Here is a 25228-nt window from a genome sequence, read left to right on the forward strand (position 1 = left end):
GGAGGAAACCTGACACCATTCCTATGGTGAAGCATGGTGGAAGCAGCATCATGCTGTGGGGATGTTTTTCAGCGGCAGGGACTGGGAGACTAGTCAGGATTGAGGCAAAGATGAATGGAGCAAAGTACAGAGAGATACTTGATGAGAACCTGCTCCAGAGCACTCCGGACCTCAGACTGGGGCAAAAGTTCCCCTTCCAACAGGGCAACAACCCTAAGCACACAGCCAAGATAACGCAGGAGTGGCTTTGGGACAAGTCTTTGAATGTCCTTGAGTTGCCCAGCCAGAGCCCAGAATTTAACCCGATCGAACATCTCTGGAGAGACCTGAAAATAGCTCTCCCCATCCAACCTGACATGGCTTGAGAGGATCTGCAGAGAAGAATGGGAGAAACTCCCCAAATACAGGTGTGCCAAGCTTGTAGCATAATACCCAAGAAGACTCGAGGCTGTAATCGCTGCCAAAGGTGCTTAAACAAAGTATTGAGTAAAGGGTCTAAATACTTTTGTAAATGTAATATTTCAGGGTTTTAAAAAAGTGCATAATTTCTGAAAACCTGTTTTTGCTTTGTCATTATGTGTAGATTGATGGGGGATTTAAAAGAAAATCTATTTTAGAATAAGGCTGAAACCTAACAAAATGTCGAAAAAGCCAAGGGTCTGAATACTTTCCGAAGGCACTGTATCTTTCCAAAAATTGGCAGTAGCAAAGATTCTCTCTATAGACAGACGCCTGTGACATGACAGACCAATCAGGACTCATCATTTGACATGTCCAACCACTCCATTATCTCTGCCAGTCATGACTAACTAGGAAGGACCCTGTCTTCTACCTATAATGGCTCAGTGCTTTCTTTTTGGCTAAACTGGGCAATAATTTAACATAGCTGGCCCCGCCACAGACGGTTATATCATTCTGCTAATACAAGACTAGAAAAGCCCAGTGCACTATTTCTGTGAAAAAATAATGTACATTTTTTGGCAGAGGGGATATTCTGCAGCACCCTCAGCACCGCTAATTCCCGTGGCTATAATTCAACCCGTTCAGGAGTAAAAATGTGCTTAAGAAGTCACATAATAGGTTGCATGGACTCACTCCATGTGCAATAATAGTGTTTAACATGATTTTTGAATGACTACCTCATCTCTGTAGCCCACACATAAAATTATCTGTAAGGTCCCTCAGTTGAGCAGTGCATTTCAAACACAGATTCAACCACAAAGACCAGGGAGGTTTTCCAATGCCTCGCAAAGAAGGGCACCTATTGGTAGATGGCAAAAAATATATATTGAATATCCCTTTGAGCATGGTGAAGTTATTAATTACACTTTGGATGATGTATCAATACACCGAGTCACTACAAAGATACGGGCGTCCTTCCTAACTCAGTTGCCGGAGAGAAAGGAAACCGCTCAGGGATTTCACCGTGAGGCCAATGGTGACTTCAAGACAGTTAGATAATGACTGTGAAAGGAGAAACTGAGGATGGACCAAAAACAACCTAATTGACAGTACAGAACAAAAATATTCCAAAACATGCATCCTGTTTGCAACAAGGCACTATAGTAATACTGCAAAAAGTTTTTGTCCTGAATACAAAGCGTTATGTTTGGGGCAAATCCAATTTAAACACATTACTGAGTACCACTCTCCATATTTTCAAGCATAGTGGTGGCTGCATCATGTTATGGGTATGCTTTTAATCGTTAAGAACTGGGGAGTATTTCAGGATAAAAAAGAAATAGAATGGAACTAAGCACATGCAAAATCCCAGAGAAAAACCTGGTTCAGTCTGCTTTCCACCAGACAATGGGAGATTAATTCACCTTTCAGCTGGTCAATAACATAAAACACAAGGCCAAATATGCACAGGATGTTCCTTAGCAAGAGGACAGTGAATATTCCTGAGTGGCCGAGTTACAGTTTTGACTTAAATCTACTAGAAAATCTATGGCAAGACCTGAAAATGGTTGTCAAGCAATGATCAACAACCAATTTGACAAAGCTTGAAGAATTTTGAAAAGAATAACGGGGAAATGTTGCACAATCCAGGTGTGGAAAGCTCTTAGAGACTTACCCAGAAAGACTCACAGCTGTTATCACTGTCAAAGGTGCTTCTACAAAGTATTGACTCAGGGGTGTGAATACTTATGTAAATGAGACATTTCTGTATTTCATTTTCACTAAATTAGCAAACATTTCTAAAAACATGTTTTCACTTTGTCATTATGGGTTATTGTGTGTCGATGGGTGAGAAAAAAAATCTATTTAATCCATTTTGAATTCAGGCTGAATTTTGGATGAATTCAGGCTGCAACAAAATTTGGAATAAGTCAAGGGGTAAGAATACTTTCTGAAGGCACAGTATGCTTTTTGTAACATTTGCCATTAATTTTCTTTTGGCTTCAACAAATCAGCAATCATCGCTGTATGAGTCTACTGACTCATTGCAGATTGTGCATTAGAAACAACTCTTCCCACAACTCCTGAAAGCAGAGTGTGAATTATACCGTGACATTCGTGGGGTTCTATATTTTTTTATGTGTAATAGTGTAATTTAACGGTAAAAATGTATTCACTTTTAATGTGGCATGAACACAACCAATCATGATGTTTTCATCTGATTGTCAAACAAATCACTGAAAAAAGGCTGCGTATATTTGTCCACTCCAAAATAATTCCAGCATCCAAACAATGCACTGTGCACACGCCATTTGATGAATGGAAAGAGACATCTGTTACAAAACACCAAAAAGTCACATTTGGCGATTGTCCTTAGGCCTACACTCTTGTAGCCTGAATTAATTGAGTGTCCCGGGAGGTCATCACTAGTTACCACAGCCACAATTATTAATCATATTTATGGCTAAAACCAGGCTATATTTACAATGTATCTTCTTAAAATCAGATTTTATACCTAAACCTTAACCCTAACATTAACCACACTGCTAACCTTATGCCTAACCCTAACCTTAAATTAAGACTAAAAAGCACATTTTTGTTTTCATACATTTTTATTATATAGACAATTTTGACTTTATGGTTCTGGTAACTAATGACATGGGATAACATATATATATTTTTTAAACATGTTAGAAGGGGTGTTGGTTTATTTTGGAACAAGCTTTTCTTTTCATATTTACAACTGTATAGTAGCAGTACACAATTGCATTTTAAACAAATAGGAGAATGGTTCAATTAGCATTATTTAGAGACCCCCCAAAGATTGAATTTTGTTGCATTTAGTGGGGCTCATCTTTCATTCAGGGGGGTGTAGCCCCCCGCTGGCCGCCCTGTAATTCGCATCTGCCTGAAAGAGCACAGAATAAGTCGTTCAGACAATGTATCTTTCGTCCTGCACCTATGAAAAATCACACCACTGGAAGTGACAAAGGCAATGACCACTGCCACCTCTCTGAATTTAGTTTTAGACTTTTGTGATAACCTGCTGATCCAAGCAATCCTTTTTAAAGCATGTATGTCACAACAAAGGACCCTCAAATGTAATTGGAAAGGTGACACGATGACAACTCGCAATAGAAAATCACATTATTGAAAAAGAAAATGAATTGCCATCTCAGACATCAACAAAGGAGTGAACTCAACATTTGAGGTAAAGAGTTTTGAGGCCATTGACCAGCTGTAATTACTAATTGCAATATTCAGTTTCCACCGCAATCAACATTCCGAGAGTCCATTTCCTAATCAAGACTGATTACACTGGTTAATATCCCCTCAGTGTTGAACTAATGGGGACATTAACAGGGTTCATCTGTTGTGACTGCTCCTCTGCTGTTGTCTAGGTGGTTTATTCACATCCACGGTAAATAAATGCATTGTGACAGGTATTTTTCAGTATTCATATAGCCACAGTCAATTTGAATAAACTGCTGTCATCTCCCATAAGGGCTGCTCTCATTGCGGAAATTCCTCCAACTAAACAGGTTTCCAATTCTCAAAGAAATAGTGCATGTACATTTCCCTGTCCCATTTTCCCTACAGTATTGATTGTGACAGAGAGGCACAAGATCATATATGAGAACATTTGTACATCAGCCCAAGAATGCAACCATCACATAATGATGGAAAGTAAACCGTTAAGGGAGAAAGTCAAATAAAGCTCATATATTGCCTTTCACGTGAATAATGAGAGAATAACAGCCGGGCATATTTACACAGTATATAGACACACATGCATATTTCTTTAGAGCCAGATTGGGAAATCATAGATGAGCCATCAACCTGAACCCAGAGTGACGTTTACAAGCTTTCAGAACAGTGAGCTGTTGGGGGGGGGGGGGGGGGGGGGGTTAAAGGGGCTCTATTTTGTCTAAAAAATGACATTCAATTCATTATGCCAAACAGAATGTAATGCTGTAAATTTAACAACAATTAACTGTACATAGCCATATATCTAGGTGAAAATACTGATATATGTTTCAATTTCTTCACTCAATTAAAGCGGGGTCATTGCAGTTTTCTGTGGTAGCAGATGACTCTGGAGATAAAATGAGCGGGGCAGGCAGTGGATGAGGGTTTGTTGTAAGGCATCAGCAGAAAGCTGTCTGTGGCAAGGTGCACTCTAAGCTCTCGCTCCACATCCTTGACTGCTGACTTTCTAGCATTTATAATATATGAAATCTATGTTTTATTATTAATCGGGATAAGGAAACATGGCCTGACAGTGATTTACAGAAGACACAGCTGGTGTGGAGGAAATGACTTTATGCTGGATGTGAGCATTCATTACCTTATGTACCCCGATGTTAGTGAACAGGCTGTAACATGCATAATCTGCAGGTACTATCAGGACACCTCATGCAGTTACAATCAATCATTAAATAATTGCAGATTTGAGATTCGTTAGAGGCCACAATAGGCGATCCACCAGTGTTTCTATGGCAACCACTTTGCAACGCTAAAACGCAAGGGAATTCCAAAAGGTATTTCAACAGAGGACCTTACTGTTTACTCTGCATTTCAAAGGGCTTTGGAGATCTCTAAGTTGCAGAGGGAAGAAAATTAAATGGATTGAACCCTTGAACAAACATGACAGAGTACTCCACAGCAGCGGCTTTGTCTTCAATGCTCTGTGAAACCCAGCATTAAACTTTAAAGGGAGAAAAAACATATAGCATTTCTCATCGCACTGCTTTAAAAACTTCTCTGTATTGCTTTATCAATTGAGACATGATCAAATCGCATCCCTTAGTGTCTTCAATAGTGCAATTCACCATCAGCAATATACCGGGCTGAGGTCAAGGGTTGGGAAAGTGTTATAAGGTTCGTTTTCACTGAATACTGACTCAAGGGTTGTCACGTTCGATTTTCACTCAGACCGTCTGATTTCTGCCATTGCGTCACGGTCAAATGTTTAAATAACCCCCAATGTTCAATCTCGAATAAGAAGAAACATTATGCATTTGAAAAGAGAAGGGGTGCTGGCAAATTGTCCAGTTTTTGCCAGTTTAAAAGGTGCCAACTCTACTTTCCAATTCCAACTTAAAATATAGCCGCAAGCAGCCATCCAACAGCGCCGCCATGTGGCCAAACAGAACCATACCCTAGAGGTTAGCTAGACTCACATCCCTGAGCATGTGGGCCACATTTCATGACTCTAACTCAAACAGATCAAGAGATATAAATATGTGCCCATTTTGTGGTTGCATTTGTTGAGTCTTGATAGTGTTTTGAACATGTGTATCGAGTGTGTTACAATACCATGCCAGATATTTATGTATTTATGTGCCAGACCACGCCCACGTGAGAGTTTATTGGTCAGTATTGGGCATGTTGTTTGAACTACTAGCCTGGAAAATAATGAGCTGTGAGAATTTAATCCATAGATGCCACATATACAGTTTTGTGTAGATTGGTCATTCGGTGCCAGAGGAGTAGCGTTTTAAGTATTTTTAGAACAATTCTAAATGGCGGAATATCCATCACGGTAGACCTTATGGGTCCTCCAGGCAAATTTGTTCCTTGAAAGGAAATTGACCTCTGTACCAAATTTCAGGATTCTAGGTCTGAAGGGGTAAGGGGCATGACTTTTCAAAGTTTTCATCTTCAATTGCTTGTTATAGTGCCCCCATGTGGCCAATTGACATGCCATTACTTGAGAGGCTGTGGCCCTTGGCCCTTTATCTTTTTTTGTTAAGTCTCAACCTTGGAAGTTTTATCATTTCACAGGAATTTGCATGTGAAATTTCCCTCATGGAATAATAATAAGAACCAACAAATACAAAAGGGTTTCACCCAGCTTCGCTGCTTGAACCCCTAATAAATACAATGGCACAGAAAAACTGATCTACAGTATAATAATGAGACAATCATTAACACTCATCTCATTCCAATAATCAATTGTAATATTCATGTACAATAAGATCAATATCAGACACTTTGGAATGTGAATCAAAGACCTAACTGACAACTTTTTATCCCTGGGGACATTCATGTGGGATGAGGGATCAATAGCTCTTAAATTGTAGACAGGCAAAACACACCACCAACAAAGAAAGCAATTATAGGGGAAAAAATCATATCACAACACAACTGGACCAGACCTGACCTCTGAAAACATAGGTCACGTTAGGGTTAAAGTTAACGCAAAAAAAAGGGGGAAGAAAATCACCAATACTCCAAGCGATGAAAAACCTGGTGAGAATATCATCCCCCCTCACAGCAGCAGGACAGTAAAAACAGCAGCATGCACAAAACAAAGCCACCCAATACACAGCACCGTACACCCGCCTCCCATTCATATTTAATGAAGTATAATAAGTCACAGCAACAGAGCAGAAACACGACCTGCAGTCCCACGGGTTGACTCCTACAGATGATCTAACAAACACTACTCCCCTTCTCATCTCTTCTATGCTTTTACTGTACCATTAATCTGGTTGGTCTGGAGGTCTAGAGACAGTGCTGAACATTCACTACAGCACATAGTGAGGGCAACAGTGCAGTGAGGGCAACAGTGCAACCTCCAACTCTGTTTCTTAATGAGCGCTAAGTGCAAAACCCCATTGATAACGTCACTTATGTGTAGAGGAGAAAGGCTTAGGGAGTGTAGTAATCTCAAAACCCAGAACCAAATCTCCTGTGAACAGTCTGTCACAAGATAAATTCACTAGTTGTATCCTATGAGAAATCACAACCCTATTTAAAGACTTAATAATCCCATACAGTATAAGACAAAGACAAATAGGCTTACCTTTGACCATGAGAGTACCGGAGCTGCTTGCCACTCCAAACTGGTTTCGTGCCACACATGTGTAAAGACCTGCATCTGGTTTGGTTGCATTCTGTATCCGGAGGTTTCCGTTGTCCAGAATGGAAACTCTGCAGGCAGAAAAAGCAGAAAGATTGTGTTACAGACACTAACATTGCATGACCACATTTCTTTCCCACTTTTATTGCAGTCTGTGAATTTCAATTGTCAATTTAAAGGTTAACTTCTTGCATTGTTCATCATCATTAAGCATGGGCGTTCCCCAGAGAGAAAGGCAATCAGTCTAGCAGTTGCAATGTCTTCAGAAAATGGAAAACATAAATGTCTATATCATGCATTGATTGGAATTAACATAATTTAATTACATAACTTAATTGAAATTAAATTTAATCTTTGATTATATACTTTATTTGATCATATAAACTTCCTCTCTACTTTTGTCCTTGTATGTCGACGTGCCACTCAAAGAAATTGAATATGACACTTAAAATATAACTATTGTGACTGGGAAAGTTTAGACACATTTCTAATTGCGCTGTGTTCTTTTATAAGTGATAAAATGTGACAAAGTGGTCAAATGGCTAATTCATGACTTCATATGACCACAAGACATCCGGGACCAAGACAACAATCACTTCATCTCTGCATGGCCTTTAAACAATGGCCACTGGTACCACAAAAGGTCAATGATCCTTAACCAAACTCGACATTTTCCTAAATAACAAGCAACAAATTGAAATAGTTGACCTTAAAAGCAGGGCAGTGTGGGAAAATGGGAAGACCAATTCATTAAACCGTGGTGGATTCTAATTATCTGAAACTCCGTGCAAACTGTAAATATGAAAAGAAAAAGCCCCCGGCCCTATTGTAAAGCAGACAAGAAATATAGAGCTCTGTCTTTGCACTGCACTTTCCCCGGTGATCTGTTGTGTGATGTAAGGGACAGTGTAAAGCAAACTGTCATCTACAGCTCTGTGTAATAGCAGGTCATTTATTGCAACTCTGGAAATTGCTCAGTTAGTGAAGCCACTTATCTAAGATGTTCTGATTGGATGAGGTGAAATATGCTTTTAATTTGTGTTGATAAAAACAGAGATTGTAAACACTACACTCAAATGAAGGTTGCACCAATTTAATGTAAAAAGATTAGGGGAAGAAACATGAAAAACCCTGTTTTTAAATTACATATACTTATCTTAATGACTGAATGTGTTTGTGATTTACTCTGGCGACCTTACCTGACAAAACACTTTAAATGACCAATTTCCTGTCAATTTACTATAATCAAGTGAGAGAATCACTACCTGGTCTTTATCGGACTATTGGATAGGAGGAGAAGGAAACAGACATGACGAGAGTTAAACAAGTGCTGCAGCAGTCACAGAACTACCATACTGCACATGGTATTAGATGCACCTCATGGTTCAGTTGAAAGAACTGAATAATGAAGTTGCAAAAAAATGGAACTTATTTGCTGGTGTTGGGAGATGCCCCTTATCTTTGGATAGTTGTGTCAAGAAAAATACATATTATAGAAATGCACATTGACATTGGTATAGTTCTGGTAAACAAGGATCATTTTTTGTAAATCCAGCCAGGGCTCTATTTTCAGCTGGTGTTAAGGTGGTGCCCAGACATTCCTGTTTTGTAAACATTATTTTTGTCCATGCAGCTTCTGTGAAAAGTTAGGACTCATTAGGCCTATGTGCGATGCCCATTGAATGAGGTGGCAGGTAGCCTAGTGGTTAGAGTGTTGAGCCAGTATCCGAAAGGTTGGTGGATCGAATCTCTGAGCTGACAAGGTAAAAATCTGTTGTTCTTCCCCTGAACAATGCAGTTAACCCACTGTTCCTAGGCCGTCATTGTAAATAAGAATTTATTCTTAACTGACTTAGCTAGTTAAATATGAAAGTTGACTGTAGGAAGTCTGTCAAGGAACATCAAGTTAATACAATAGACTGCTTGTAGTTTTTCCTTAATAATTTTGTAAACAAATTGTTGGACCTAACTGTCAAATCACGGGAATTCTGATCGCTGTCCTTGGTGCTGAATTTGCTTGTAGCCTTCCTGTTTATTTGTTAACCTTCCATGTGGCAAAGTCACTAACATGCCATATTAACGGCGATGGTAAACTAATCCTATGACAACGTTTGGGCAATGCCCAATTGTCCATGAATCGAACATGCTGTGCATTTTCTAAATGCGAATGCAATGTGTGTAGACGAATACTTCCATGTTGAAGCCAATAAAAAAATACTTATTGGCATGTTTGCTATAACTAGGCCTATTGTAGGGAGGGTTAGTGTATATTATTTAATAAACTTTATCCAATGGATAAGACAAACATTCATGCCTCCTGCTGAAGAGCCCTTAGGCCTACGTGTGCGCACTTTGCATTATGCTCATGGAACGAGAGATGCGATTTATGATGTCATGCTTCTGACCGTATCCTATTTAGAAATAGTGTTGTTGGTTTAAATAACAGATTGATTGTTTTTCGTTTAATTTGATTTAAAAACAAACTTATTCGAAAGATTCACCGTCCATGGGTTAATGGTGAGAATGTCCATGGCTCGAATGCAATTCAATATCGTCTGATAGTTCTGGAGACGTCCAAATATGATCTGTAAGATGGTTCCATGATGTTTATAAGACATTACATTTGGGAGCAGTATAACAGTGAGTGGACATTCCCTCTTTCTCTTCATACTGGATCTTTATCCAGCTCTAGAGAAAAGTTTGCATGTGTGTAAAACTCCCCATAGTCTAAATTGCCTTGTCTCTATTATATGTCCACAAGGAGCAATTATTGTGCCTGTAACTGTATTTAGCCATAGCCTATTTAAAGGAAGTTGTTGTTTCGTTTTTTTATTAGAATTTGATTAGAATTATACACTGTCTTTTTAGGCCTTATCAATACCCTAGTGAGTATAATCTTGCTTATTAACTACGTTTGACATGTCCATGTCCAGACTGCAATTTACAGTATGTCTAGCCCCTATATCAGTGTGAAAGCTGTAGCTTACGTTTAACAGCTTATTTCCATATTGAAGCAATGCAATTAGAACAATGTGCACTGCAAACATGTTCATTTAGCAAATATGGGGCAGGCTATCTAACGAAATAGGCTATAATGGACTAACATTCAAATTGGAGTTGATGACAATGCAATACATAAAAGACCATAAATACACAACTTGAAGTAACCACATATTTAGCCATGGAGCATGTTCTGATTGCCCAGTGAGAGACCAAGCCTTGACAAACCCACAACTTGTTAATTCATCAAAACCCAGCCCTTTCACGCCAACGCCAGCTACTACGCCCTTAATTCCGGTTGTGAAAATAGCAAAAATATTTCTGACACACCTCTGAAACTATAACGCTATCGCCAGCGCTAAGATTTACCATTGCGTTAGGTTTGTTAAAATATAACCCCCAGACTGTGAACAAATAGGGCAACAACACATTGTTTTAACTAGATCAAGCTCTGACCTGATTTAAGACTACCTCTCCAGCACATGCCTCATATAACTCAATACCTGCATTTGTGTGCTTGACAATCATGTGACTAGTGCATCCTCTGAGAAGCTCCACAGAAAGAATACAAATGGGGAGAGTGAACAAACATAATGCATCCTACTATGCCTTTCTTACTGTAATTACAGCTGGGAAAGGCTTTATTAGTAGACTTAGACGTTGGCTTTGAAGCTGGTGTTAGATAAACTACAAGTCAACTAAGTGAAGTAAATGTCTTCCAGTTCTACTCTTCCTCTCCCTACTTAAGAAACCTTTAGACAACATGTCTGTCTGATCTTCCCACCGTCTCAGCAGAGCTTCCTTTCCTGCTGCTGTGGAGGACGTATCAATAATTCACAGGTGAGATGAACACAAGTGCCACTCTTTTCATCTCAGCCTCACACAAACTTAACGGCTGCCGCTATAAACCCCTCCGAAGAGGAGACGTTTATTTCTAACAAGAGGCGAAAAGCCCAAACACACTACTCATGTAATCATAAAAAATACAAACAAAAAATGTATTGGAGAAGATCAAGTAACAGGCAAAGAGACTGGACAGTGTTAATCTTTTATGTCCTCCAAGATGAAAGGGATTAAAAAATAACATTAGTCTCAGAGAATCCATTGCTCATACTGTGAAGTGCAAATTGGAAACTGTAATTATGGTCCAAAGTAAAAACCTTTCCTCTCAATATATTTTCTGACATTCTTTTTGAGACACCACCACTATATATATAAGACTATATTACGGTACATGAGACCCAAGCATTCAGTTTACAGTACATGCAAAACAAGCTGTCAGTTTTGGTTGTCTTTACTACCTCATAATTGAAGGACACTACATTGGCCTTTGATTTACACAAACAACACAGTGATGTGGACAATTTTATTGTATGTAGAGTTAATTAAAAGGCACAGATGTATTGTGAAAGGAAGTGCTAGAATGTGAGAGTGTGTTGGATGAGTTCATGACAAAACCAGGGACCATAAATTATTTGAAATGATGGTGGCAGCACTACACTGAAATGTTGAGAGTACTGCACTTCATGTTGGATTTGATGCATGCAAACAGCTATAATTACTGATGCTATCTATACTGAACAAAAATATAAACGCAACATGTAAAGTGTTGGTCCCATGTTTCATGAACTGAAATAAAAATCCCAGAAATGTTCCATTCACACAAAAAGCACATTTCTATCAAATTTTGTGCACAAATTTGTCCCTGTTAGTGAGCATTTCTCCTTTGTCAAGATAATCAAACCACCTGACAGGGGCGGTATATCAAGAAACTGATTAAACAGCATGATCATTACGCAAGTGCATCTTATGCTGTGAACAATAAAAGGCCACTCTAAAATGTGTAGTTTTGCCACAGATGTCTCAATCTTTGAAGGAGCGTGCAATTGGCATGCTGACTGCAAGAATGTCCACCAGAGCTGTTGTCAGAGAATTGAATGTTCATTTCTCTACCATAAGCCGCCTCCAACGTTGTTTTAGAAAATTTGGCAATAGGTCCAACCAGGCCTCACAACCGCAGTCCACGTGTAACCACGCCAGCCCAGGAACTCCACATCCGGCTTCTGCACCTGCGGGATCGTCTGAGACCATCTACCTGGACAGCTGATGAAACTGTGGGTTTGCAAAACTGAATAATTTCTGCACAAACTGTCAGAAACCGTCTCAGGGAAGTTCATCTGCGTGCTCGTCGTCCTCACCAGGGTCTTGACCTGACTGCAGTTCGGCATCATAACTTACTTCACTGGGCAAATGCTCACTTTCGATGGCCACTGGTACGCTGGAGAAGTTTGCTCTTCACGGGTGAATCCCGGTTTCAACTGTACCGGGCAGATGGCGTCATGTGGGGGAGCGGTTTGCTGATGTTCTGAACAGAGTGCTCCATGGTTGCGGTGGGGTTATGGTATGGTCTGGCATAAGCTACGGACAACGAAAACAATTGCAATTTATCTATGGCAATTTAAATGTACAGGGATACCGTGACAAGATCCTGAGGCCCATTGTCATCCCATTCATCCGCCACCATCATCTCATGTTTCAGCATGATAATGCACGGCCCCATGTCGCAAGGATCTGTACACAATTCCTGGAAGCTGAAAATATCCCAGTTCTTCCATGGCCTGCATAGTCACCAGACATGTAATCCATTGAGCTTGTTTGGGATGCTCTGGATCGACGTGTATGACAGCGTGTTCCAGTTCCCCCCAATATCTATCAACTTCGCACAGCCATTGAAGAGGAGTGGGACAACATACCACAGGCCATAATCAATGGCCTGATCAACTCTATGCAAAGGAGATGTGTCGCGCTGCATGACGCAAATGGTGGTCATACCAGATACTGACTGGTTTTCTGATCCACGCCCCTACCTTTTTTTAAGGTATCTGTGACCAACAGATGCATATCTGATTATGGCCTAATGAGTTTATTTTAATTGACTGATTTCCTTATGTGAACTGTAACTCAGTAAAATCTTTTATATGCGTTTATATTTTTGTTCAGTGTATATTGGCATAACATAAATCAAACTATTTACACCAACGTCCTAATACGTGCATATGTGAAGGTAGCATTGGTAAACACCACCATACACAAATACACCCTCTCCATTTCAGAGCCTGGTTGGACGGGTGAATGCAGGGTCTTTGTGTGCTCTTCATTAGCCCGGTAAATAAAACAGGACTGTGAAAATAGGGGTTAAGATTCTATCAGTAGAATTACTCAGCCATGATGCTGTGTGAAAAAAGGCCATCTTACGCTTTCGGTGATTTTACAAAATAATTAACCTTGGCTAAGGTGCGTTACACTCAGTGCATATTGCATCTCTGCACTCGTCTAACACTCATTTCGCCCCATCTGGTTAAGTCCAACCACCACTGGAGCCATGCAATCTCCAAATGCATGCAGGATTCATCCAGCACATGAACAAGTATTTCAGGGTTTCACTCTGTGTGCTACTGTACTGTAGCTGTGTGTGCCCTTTAGTATTAACTTTACACATAAGGATAGGTATGCATTAAAGTATGTTGCTTGTCCTGGTCGACACTGACCTACCTGCAGGTGGTGTTTGTAATCATGATTGTATCAAAGCGTCGGTGGTAGTAACACTGCTCCAGGGGTGAATAGGAAAAGCTCAGATGAGGTGTCTATAGGGGGAAAGGCTAGGTCACCCTATCCTCTGAACGGGACAAGAGGTTGGACCCAACTTCACGTTTTGATCTATACTCCTGACTGCTTTAAAGTCCTGAAGTGTAGGGTGTGAAATTCTGACCACAAGATAAACGGAAATTCTGTCTCTCCCCAGATTCCCCTAAGAGCTCCGTGTTTGAGAGGAACGGCCTTGTTGGACACGTAAATCAAGTCAAACTGCAAAGATTTGACCCAGCAAAACCAAAGCCGGAGTATATGACGCAGAATGCAGTGTGTAGTTCAACTCAATGGGAAAAGTACAGAGAAGTCTATTTTCACAGTACCATCGAGATAAATCCAGAGTGCATACCACTGTTTTTAAAGTTGTCAGCCCCAAGGTTAACAGGCAATTACAGTCTACAATAATATGTGTGGCAATGAGGTGTTTTTTTATCACTTAGACAACAAACCGATTGCCTGACATTGGTAAAATAGGGACACCTGAGCATTTACCTCTGACAATTCTCCAATAGCACTGTAATTGATATTGATTTTTGCCCTATGTAGGCTTGTGCCAATACCTCTTAGCTTGTCACATGCACTGTTAGTTCTACCAAATTATTCAGGAATTGATGTCGTTATGATAGAAAATGATTTACAGTTATCGGCTGTAAAATGAGGTGCAACCACATACAAATGGCAGCTCATCTAACGGTCGGGCTGACACCCCCACAACAGGAGAGAACTCAAATGTCACTCAAACTGCATATTTATGATGACACTGCCATAAGCATTGAATATATCAGAGTTTAGTGTGACTAGAGTGTCTAGACTGTAGTGTGTGACAAATCTACCTAAAGGTGGATGGATACAGGTACAGTAAGTGTTGTATGACTCAGTGCTGCCAATTTACGCATTGGGCGAGAGACACACATTTGACCCTCTTCACACGCTCACACGCCACCCCTCTTATTTCTCACGCATGGAAAAAAGTGCTGGTTTTATTTCTTGATTGTAACTGCGGCAGCTTCACCCGAGAGATCCATCATTTTCCTACCACCGCACTGTGAACCACGGCAGATTGAGCTTGTGATTGGGTTAGAACCAAGGCGACTGGATGTGTGTTTGTAAAGAAATGGCCCTCACGATTAGAGTGGAGCAGCCACGGCAGACTGGACAGGCAGGTTTGTTCTCATCTGATCAAAGTTTATGAGCTAAATTGTCAAAAGAGCAGCAGTGCAACTTGTCAACAGAATGCTTATTTTTGACAGCATGTGATAATATAACCTAGCCTACTAACTTGATAATCCACCACTTGCATTAGCCCAGATCCATAGCCTACATTTTTCACCTTGTTTGGTCATTGGCAATTTAGCACTACGTTCATTAGGCTGTAACAACAAAAAGGCAACATTCAGAGGGATTTTAGCCTGAATTTCTAGCTGTATTATTAACATTATTTTGCCCAAACAAATTGTGAACCCAATGTAACTGATTCTAGTGGGGGGACAACAATACATTGAAAGATCATTTGGGTTGGGTGTAGGGGCAGATTGAGGCTATCATTTATTTGGTCTTTCACATCCCCTACAAAGGGCTAAAATATATACTAATTAGTGTGCTTATCTCAGAAAAAACCCTACTGTTATTCCCCATACTTTTATTATTTCACTTCTAACCAATTTCTCTGGAGTAATTAGGCTATTTGAAATCTGATACGCCAACTTGTCATTATTCATTCGATTTTTCTTGAATGTAAGGTAATGTGTAGAAATCAAATGTCACATGACCATATTCAAACCCCCAGTATTAGGGAAACATAAATCAGGGGTGGCCAACCCCCTTTGGAGAGCTACCTTTAGGCAAGATTTTCTACGGTCCTATTTTAAACGGAGAGTTCACGCAAATGAATTACATGTTAACATATTTGTTTGTTATGGACAAGGAGAGACTGCAATTCATCCTATGGTTGGCTACTGCCACCAGCCATTAATATTAGCATTTTAGAACCAAACATCAATGTTTCCCCAGCTAGCATACTCTAAATTCCATCTCCAAATAATCTCAAATGAACTTCAAACCAAGTTGTTGAGTTTTCAGTGTTTATTGAACTTTAAAATGATCCTGAATACACCTGACCTATTGTTTTTATTTCACCCTGGTCATGGGACTAAGCCATGTGAAAACATGTATAATAGCAGGAAGTTAGCTTTAGAACAGCTATTTTCTTTCCTGGGGAGGGGATCCCCATACCCCTCCAGCTAGGGCTGGAGCCGATAGGAGATCATTCACGATAGAAGATCTCACACCAAGCTATCTTCAAAAGTTGGAAGCCCTGATGACTAAATGTACTTAATAACACAAAGCTTACACATTGCTTAAATAGCAGAACGTTGGAACTGTAGACCACCGAATGCACTAATTATCAACAACAATGATGTGATGAACAGAACAGTACATCATGGAGAGTAATGCTGAGAATAACAGCAATGAACACAACACAATGCTTGGAAGTTCAAGCTACTGTTAGAAGGCCTACCCTACAGAGATCATTTGCACACGTCAATCAAAGCACAACAGGAGTATGAGGAGTGCATCTGGAGCCAGTGTTGCACAGAGCTCTAGTTGAGTGTACATGTCTGACAGAAAGAAGAAGAATGATTGACAGTAAGGACTCATTCCCCTTGTCACACTACATATGATTTACCCTGCTCTACCCTGCAACTAGCAGAATGCACTGAGTGGGTTCTTTTTATTTTTTCAGTTACATTAAAGATGGAGGAAGAAAAAAGACTGAATTGCAGGCTATACGTGAAATGACATTTCCTTTCAGTTCTCTCCCGGTTGACCGTTGTCTCCAGGGCACTCTGTAGCATTAATACGGTTTCCATGGCAATATGCAGCTTAATCAAAACACAGCCAGGGGACAGGGGTGTTAGCCTGCAAAGGAAGTATTAATCTCTACTTTGTGAAACAAATACAACGAGGTGCCAAACATTCCCTCTTACACCACCTTCACATAAAGAGAGAAATGACAAGTGATTCCCCATGGATCTAACAGACACATTTTTCATGGCTAATGCAACCTAGGCATTCCTTAATACATAAGCTTTTCTGACTGAATATGCATTTATACACCGAGTGTACAGAACATGCTCTTTCCATGGCATCCAGGTGAAAGCTATGATCCCTTATTGATGTCAGTTGTAAAATCCACTTCAATCAGTGTAGATCAGGGATGGGCAACTTTGATGTAGGTGGAGGCCCCCAAAAAACGGAACTCATCATGAAGGGCCGCAGTGTGCGTACCCATATCCACACCCTTGTAAGCGAAACATTTTAGCGCCCCCCCCCACGTGACAGTGAAGAACAACATTTTTTGTTTTAAAGTTCATTTCCTGCAATTCTTCACATTTCGCCATGGGGCGGAGAGGAGATTTGGCAATAATATAACTAATTTCACTCAGTTCTACAATTCTATAGTAATTCGATCATGCTTACTACAAGTTTAGGTAGCTGGCCGTTAGACTAATTTACCAATCCAATTTTTTTTTGCTGACATGGGCTAATTGAGTGGCTGCTGATGCACAACTAAATTTATAAATTGCACCTTGTGTATTCTATTATTATAAATCTCAACAGTAACTTGTGACCCTGACTGACTTCCCCTAAAAAACACACAGACCAAAATGAAAAATTGTTTAAAAAATATATTTAAAAAATTGGACCGCGGGCCTACAAAAATGGGCCACCAGTTGCACATCCCTGGTGTAGATTAAGGGGAGGAGACAGGTTAAAGAATGATTTTTATGCCTTGAGACAATTGAGACATAGATTGTGCATGTGTGCCATTCAGAGCGTGAATGGACAAGACAAAATATTTAAGTGCCTTTGGATGGGGTATGGTAGTAGGCGCCAGGTGCACCGGTTTGGGTGTGTCAAGAACTGCAAGGCTGCTGGGTTTTTCACAATCAAAAGTTTCCTGTATATATCTTTCCTGTATGTATCCAGCCAACTTGACACAACCGTGGGAAGCGTTGGAGTCAACATGGGCCAGCATCTCTGTGAAATGCTTTCGACACCTTGTAGAGTGCATGCCCTGACGAATTGAGGCTGTTCTGAGGGCAAACGGGGGTGCAACTCAATATCAGGAAGGTGTTCCTAATGTTTTGTACACTCAGTGTATGTGTATGAATTAAACGCGGTGCAGAGCTACTACTTATTACAGGTAGCTGTCTTAATCAAAGCTCCTGATTTACATTGTCTTCATTTCCGACTGTGAAACAGGAGAACAGGATAGGATTGTGTTGGTAATTGCATTGGAAGGAGTGGAGTGTTTATCTGCCTGGTCCACAGAGGGCTGTGTGGATGTACTGCTACAGGATCCTTCCTCTAATCACAAATTGCTCTCAAAATATATTCCCTTCCACTGATATTAATCTCCTCCTCATGCGCTGGCTGAGGTATCCTTCAGGAATAAGGAGCGCACACACACACACACACACCGGTTCCAAAGAAATTGTCGGGAACCAAGATGGATTACCTGTGCTGTGCTGGCACATTCTCTCTTTGAAAAACGATATCAGCAGCAGTCTCTCCCAGATAAAAAATAATCCCGTAGAGAAGAACATGGCACGTGGACAGGTAAAGATGGTTCTGACCTAATCTCAGCAAAGGGTTCTGACCTAATCTCAGCAAAAATCTCCAGGTTAAGATTTATTTGGGTTAAGTCGATCAACTTAACTTCCTTGAGCTTGTTTTACAACCCTTACAAGAAAGGGAACAAGGGTTCAGCTAACTTGATATGATCAGAAATAGCTTGATCATTAAGGGGCATGTTTTTGCATTAATCTATCTCAAACTATCTGTTGATAAGCAACTGCTTAGGTTTAGAATAAGGGTTAGGGTAAGGGTTAAGTTTAGGGTTAGGGTTACGATAAGTGTGAGGGCTAGGGTTAGTTAATATTTAGTTGAAATGTTACTGATAGTCTGTAGAGCATCTACAGATGGACTATCCAAATAAAGTGTTTGATGAATCTAGCACTGGTATCAATACATGATTTACGTGAATAAAAATACTTTATAAAATGTCTGTAAAAATATAAAACATACACTGTATAAAATATAACATCAACAGTTTAGTCCTATAGTTTTCTTTTTAATCCTAGGCCCCGTCCCCGCAGGAGACCTTTTGCCTTTTGGTAGGCCGTCATTGTAAATAAGAATTTGTTCTTAACTGACTTGCCTAGTAAAATAAAGGTAAACAAAAAAAATATGTGATGTGTTTCTTATTAATTGACTTTTTTTTGGAGAGGGAAATCATCAATAAACATGAATCCTCTATGCACTAGCGCCGCACATCTTGATAGATCAAGTTAAGGTCAGCTGTTAAAACTATTTAAGTGATAAAAGCCACAACATACTTTAGGTGAAATCAAGACTGCACGGAGGAGTGTGTGTGTGTCTGTCTGTCTGTGCTGGGATGTGCTCCAGTCAGTGCATCCATTCGTATTTGTGTGTGCCTTTGAACATGTGTGTTTGTGTGTGTGTGTGTGTGTGTGTATGTACTGTACACATATGTGTGTGAGTGTGTGGAGCTGTCAGGGTACCCCAGCAGAGCTCCAGCCTGCTCTCGTCCTCAGGTTGGAGGGCCATTCCCCTTCATGTGACATTCCCAGCCCAGCCAACACCAGACTCAGAAGACAGTCTATTGCTAAATGACCATGAGCACCATAAGCTGCCCAAACAACTTATCAGGTGGTGTGCCTCCCTTCAAGGTGAGGAAATGAGATACGTTTATTAGGCTGCAGAACCTCTCAATATTCCACTCGGAACGCGACGTGTCACCGGCACCTCCGCAGAGATCCAGATCTGCACTTTTCCAAGCAGATGTTCAATTAGAATCAAATGAGGAAATTAGAGACGTGATGAGAAAAAATGCGAAGTGACATTCAAACATGATAACCAATGTTTTTTAATAAGCACAACAGCATGGCACCTCTGAAATGAATGAACAGTGCTCTTGGCTAATCCCTCTCTTTAATAACAACGCATCTGTTTCATGTTAAGATTTCATAATGTAACTTTGAGCATCGTTTGATGAAAATCGTATTATTACATTTTAAAAAGTGCAAGTGTGACACTTAATCATGTCTGAGTAATGACTGAGTGCAAAATCGTTTATACGAAGTCAATGTAAGTAAATGCATCACAAGCTTCCTCTGTGGACACTTATAAAAATGTGCTGATACTCATTCCACATTTGGTTTCCTTCCTGACATTGATTCATTCTGGAGTGTGTCTGGCATAGCAGATGGGGTCTGTAAATGGAGTTCACTCTGGCAGACATCACTTCATTTATGTGAGAGCCATCTCTTTTCCTCTTGCTTTGCAGGAAGGGATAGAGATGGGCCAAAAGCGTGGCTAGATCTGGAGCAATCTCACTCCCGTCCCTGTCACCCTCAATATGGTGGAGCAGTCAACAGTCAACACCCTGACGCAGAAACCCCTGCTATGCCTTATTTCCACCACTCAATCCATTATCCACTCTACAGGGATGTAGGGAGAATATTCTACAAGCGTTGTATGTTAAACACCCCCGGCCAGGCATCAAGGCCTGACAAGCCACCAATTATGAGTTCAAGAGAGAGTGGTAGAAACAGCTGAAAAGTCAAAACACAGTGCACTTCTTTAAAGTGCACAAAGCAATCAAGGTAACCTATTCTATACAGTAATAAGGTAGAACAATTCCATCTGGCCACATATAATAAAGGTGAAAGTTACAAGAATAGATTTAAAGTGAGGTTAATGTTTAAAAGAAGATGGTCTCTGCATGACATCTTTGGAAGTTAACTTAATCTACTTTATCGCTCATGATACAGCCATTTTTGCAGAAGCCTACACATTACAATAAAATACAATCACTACTGACTGGGACTGCTTGTCGTATATAATACTTCATTTGTACAACTTCAGTAAAAATTCTACACAGCAATTAGATAGATGTTAGCGCTACATTACGTTTAGTCTTAATGAGAACATACCATGGCTTTGACTGAATAAACTTGCCATATGTTATTCTTAACTGACACTAACCAATCTACTTTTCTTTCCTCCTTCCATATACAACAGCCAAACTAATATAGAGCCACTAAACAGATCTCACCAAGGTAATAAAACCCCTGTGCTTCACACACAATGGGTTACAGCATCACAGCACACCAAAACACACTGCAGTTTATCTGTACCACTTACACATCAGTTTAAGACTTCCATCCGAAGCCAAGCAACTATATCAAAGGACCAAAACATATTTTGAAATATTTGTAGGTCAGGATGAGGTAAATTGTGCCAAAGGGTTAGTTGAGCCACCCCATTGTTTCTAAGAAACCATACACAACTTGAATTATATGACCAAATATTTAGGAAGAGGTCATCATTTCATGGAGTCTGTGAAGGAAGAAACCACAGGGGAAAAGTGATAAGCAAGTTAGGTAAAAAACAGAAGAACAATTTTACAAAGTAAAATGTATTTATTGTGTTATAGGTTTCATGATGCTTGTATCTACACCAAACATCTGTTTAAAGACTGTTTTATACATACTTTGGGGTCTCTATAAGCTACAATATGAGGTCCTAAACCTAGCATGAAAGTGCATCCTTGTAGCTAATATAGACAAAATGGTTGCTTTGGGGTAAATTGTGTCACTTAGCAAGGGGCAAGTTGAGTCAATAGATAATCAATATACCCCATACAAATAATGATTACATTTGTCCATTTTATGCATAATATGCATAGTATTTTGAAGACACCTCGCATTTGTGTGATTCAAATGATGAAAAATGTATTCCTCAGTGGGGTTCGCTCCCCCTCTAGGCCACAGCTGAAGTGTTTTCTTCAGGCATTATCGCTGGGATATGAGGTTACACCAGGGCTTAAGCCTATGTTAAATGTTTTCAAAACTGTTATGTTTACATACCTCTGGTTATTTCCAGGGATATACAATGTTTCAAAATATATGTAGATATCTTTGATAGAAAGATATCTATATTTCCCTTAACGTATCTATATTTCCCTTGACATAGTTACGCTGAATGAAAAAAATGGCTCTCCCATACGAGTGCCGCTGTGGTGTAAGACAACTCCAAACAGCCCTTTGAAAGACTGCCTTAAATTTAGGGAGAAGAGATGAGGGGAAAACAGAATGTCGGCACGTCCGGCGGGCGGGCGGTGGCCACTCATACAGAGACAGTTGAGTGTGTGGGTCTGGTGTGTGGGGCCAACACGTTTTTTTTCTCTCTCTCTTCCAATTCAGTGGTGACATATTGAAATGGCATGTTTTTAGGCAACGGTCCATTGCCTGACACGGCCCACTTATACACTCATCAGCAAGACCCTGCTCTGCGTTCTCAACTGCTTTGTTCCAGCTGATGTCATCTAAACCGGGTCCCTGCAGGGTTGTCTGGGAGAGATAAGACAACCCCCCCCCCCCCCCCTCTGCTGGTCTCTTGCAGAAAAAAAGAGCTGCTGCTATGAAGATGGATTACCCAGCTGGTGACACTGGCTCCCCTCCCTCTAAAGCCACAGTGGAGCGCTAACGCAATTAGGCCAATTAATCTTGAACAAAAGGGGTTCACAACACACACCCCCCTCCCGCCTTTGATTATGCACGCTCCTGAGCAGGTGTACCGCCACATCCTGCTCACACCTTATTTTCAAGACAATAAATGTGATTATCGATTACTCTCAAGTGCAGTAACTGTGTTACTGGTATAATCGATCTGGGATGGACCAAGCAAAGCCGCGGTGGTCCTCTCATTTGCATGGTGAACTAGTTTCACTTTACATATGATGTTAAGATTTTTCAACTACCTCTAAATCACAACGGTTATCAAAGCATTCATCCTCCAGTAACACAGTCCTTTCGAAGTGACGACAATATGTTAAATGACGACAAGAACAGGTGATGATTACTTTCATAGCATGAGATGTATGCGGTCCAGTAAGGGCAGGACAACTTGGGTGCAAAGTAGGTTTGTATGTCTGAGCAATGTGTGTTCGTGTGTGTGTGTGTGAGAGAGAGAATGAGACTGGGATGAGAGAGGAAGAGATAGCGAGGGAGAGAAACTGATAGAGAGAGAGAGAGATAGAGAGAAATGGGGCGAAGGAGAAAGAAAGAAAGAAAGCAAGAAAGAGTAGAGACAACACATTCAATGCCTCACACATTTTTTCAGTTCTGCAAAAAAGTAATTTGGCAGGGTTCCACCTATTGACAATGCAATCCAGCATCCTGACAAGATTTCATCCAGCACAATACAACCTGGGACAGATGCGAGCAAACGTGTTATCTGCACATTTTTCTTTTTAATTACCTCTGTGTCAAAGAGGTGGTCTGCGCTGAATAGCATTTACAAAGTAAAAGCATGACAATTTACTTTTCAAGTTCAATTCAGGACTCCACAAGAACACAGACCTAGAGATATTGTAATATAATTCCCTTTGTGAATAGCATATTATTATGATAGATTGTGTTTATGGGGCACTGGTCCAGATTTAATAATCCACTTTTGCCTTTGTTTCCAACAAGTCCCGATCAGAACATTAAAATACCATACAGTATATGAGTTCTGGTAGGCCTCTCCGCTACAGCAAACATATACAGTATATCTAAACTATCTATCTACTTCTAACAAGCTCATAGTGAAACAACAAGGACCCACAAAACAGCAGGGAAGAACAGGGTTACCAGACAACATCCATCCATTCAACCATAATATAGCCACTGCTATTGAATTAATCATCCCATTGGAACATATCACAGTGTCACAGCAGTGCAAAACACCAAATCAATCAACAAAACTCTCCATTCCAAACATATCCATAGGCTACAAGCAGGATGTTAAATCAAAATGATCAGTTACTGTAGCTCAGTGGATATCTGTGTTGGCAACCATGGAAAGGGGAAAGCATACACAATAAAAACAAATGATTCTATTGGCTTGTAACCATAGCGGAACCCTTTTTGGTGCTATATGGAACCTTTTTTTGAAGGTTCTACAGAGAACCATGTTCATAAGGTTCTAAATGGAACATCTACAGTGCTATGAAGAACAATTAAAAAGGTTTATATTTATTTAGCACCAAAAAAGGGATCCTCTATGGTTACAATGCTTTTTGGGGCTATATAGAACCCCTTTTTATGGTTCTTTATAGAACCTTTGTGGTGAACGGTTCTATAAAGAACCTTTCTCAATCTCAAAGTGTCTTTGTAGAACAACACAGATTTGTTTTATTCTGGCTTGATAGTGTATTGTTAAAATGCCATACTGTAGGATGAATCAGGGGTGCTAGCTCAGGAACAGCTGGGAGAGAATTGAGAACTACTTCACAAGACACCTTCACTGGCATTGTCATATATAACATGAAATGGCATAACACAACAGATTAGATGTTGGAATGACACTCTCACTCACGGTTGCACAAAAAGAGCTGTGAGCAAATCAGCGCCTCAAAAATATTCTAATAAACCGCCACCCCCACATTTGAATTATCACTAAAAGAGGAAAGAACCCTTCCTTGAACTGCAAAGAGACATTGAATGGCTCAAATGGTTCTTTGGGTCAGTTCTTTTTAGTCAGTGGAACCATCACTCTTCCCAAAGAAACTTTGAGGAACCCTCGTTTTTTTTGTGTGTAATCCGTTGCTACCTCACAGTTCAACCAAGATTCAAGCTGTCAGTTCAAGAGGGGATGACGAAAGAGAAAAATACATATTTTATTAATAAAACCTGATGTGCTTCAGAATTCCAGCCTTGATCAGTCTGCTAGGGAGACAGCATCATATACATAAGTATACAGGGCAACTGAAGGGCACCAGCAGCGTAACCACTATGCAAATGCAGGGCCACTTTGTTTAGCGCCAACACTTCTTTGTGTATATGTAAACTATGACAAGACGTACCAGACACTGTGCACACAGTCCTGCTGTCAGAGTTGTGCCACAAAAAGGGGTGCAGCTGCTGTCTGGATCAGGACAGTCTGACTGACCAGACCCCTGATGCCACATGCACACACACACGCACACACACGCGCACGTGCACGTGCACGCACACGCACACGCACACACACACACACACACCCTACTCTCCTGTCACTGTTAGCAGTTAACACTTTAGCCCAGAAAAGCGCGTCATGTCAACAGACAGTGACTGGTATAGTCACCCACACACCCCCACAGAGGGCGAAAAGTGCTTGATTAGCACCCGGATTCTGCACAGCGAGGGGCATATCAGGACACCCATAAGTACTGGCCAAACCAATTATACCTTCAGT

General features: G+C 40.5%; 1 protein-coding gene across 3 annotated transcripts in view; it reads right to left on the reverse strand.

Moving 5' to 3' along the window:
- Positions 1–25228, reverse strand: part of LOC120064958 (contactin-4-like) — a 185370-nt gene that overhangs the window by 28821 nt on the left and 131321 nt on the right. For all 3 annotated transcript variants that reach the window (XM_039015568.1, XM_039015566.1, XM_039015567.1), the window contains exon 12: positions 7214–7341. In XM_039015568.1, coding sequence (XP_038871496.1) covers positions 7214–7341 — 128 coding nt within the window. The remainder of the gene's footprint in view (positions 1–7213; positions 7342–25228) is intronic.

The sequence above is a fragment of the Salvelinus namaycush genome, chromosome 20 (assembly GCF_016432855.1).
Source record: "Salvelinus namaycush isolate Seneca chromosome 20, SaNama_1.0, whole genome shotgun sequence".
In the NCBI taxonomy this organism is placed as follows: Eukaryota; Metazoa; Chordata; class Actinopteri; order Salmoniformes; family Salmonidae; genus Salvelinus; species Salvelinus namaycush.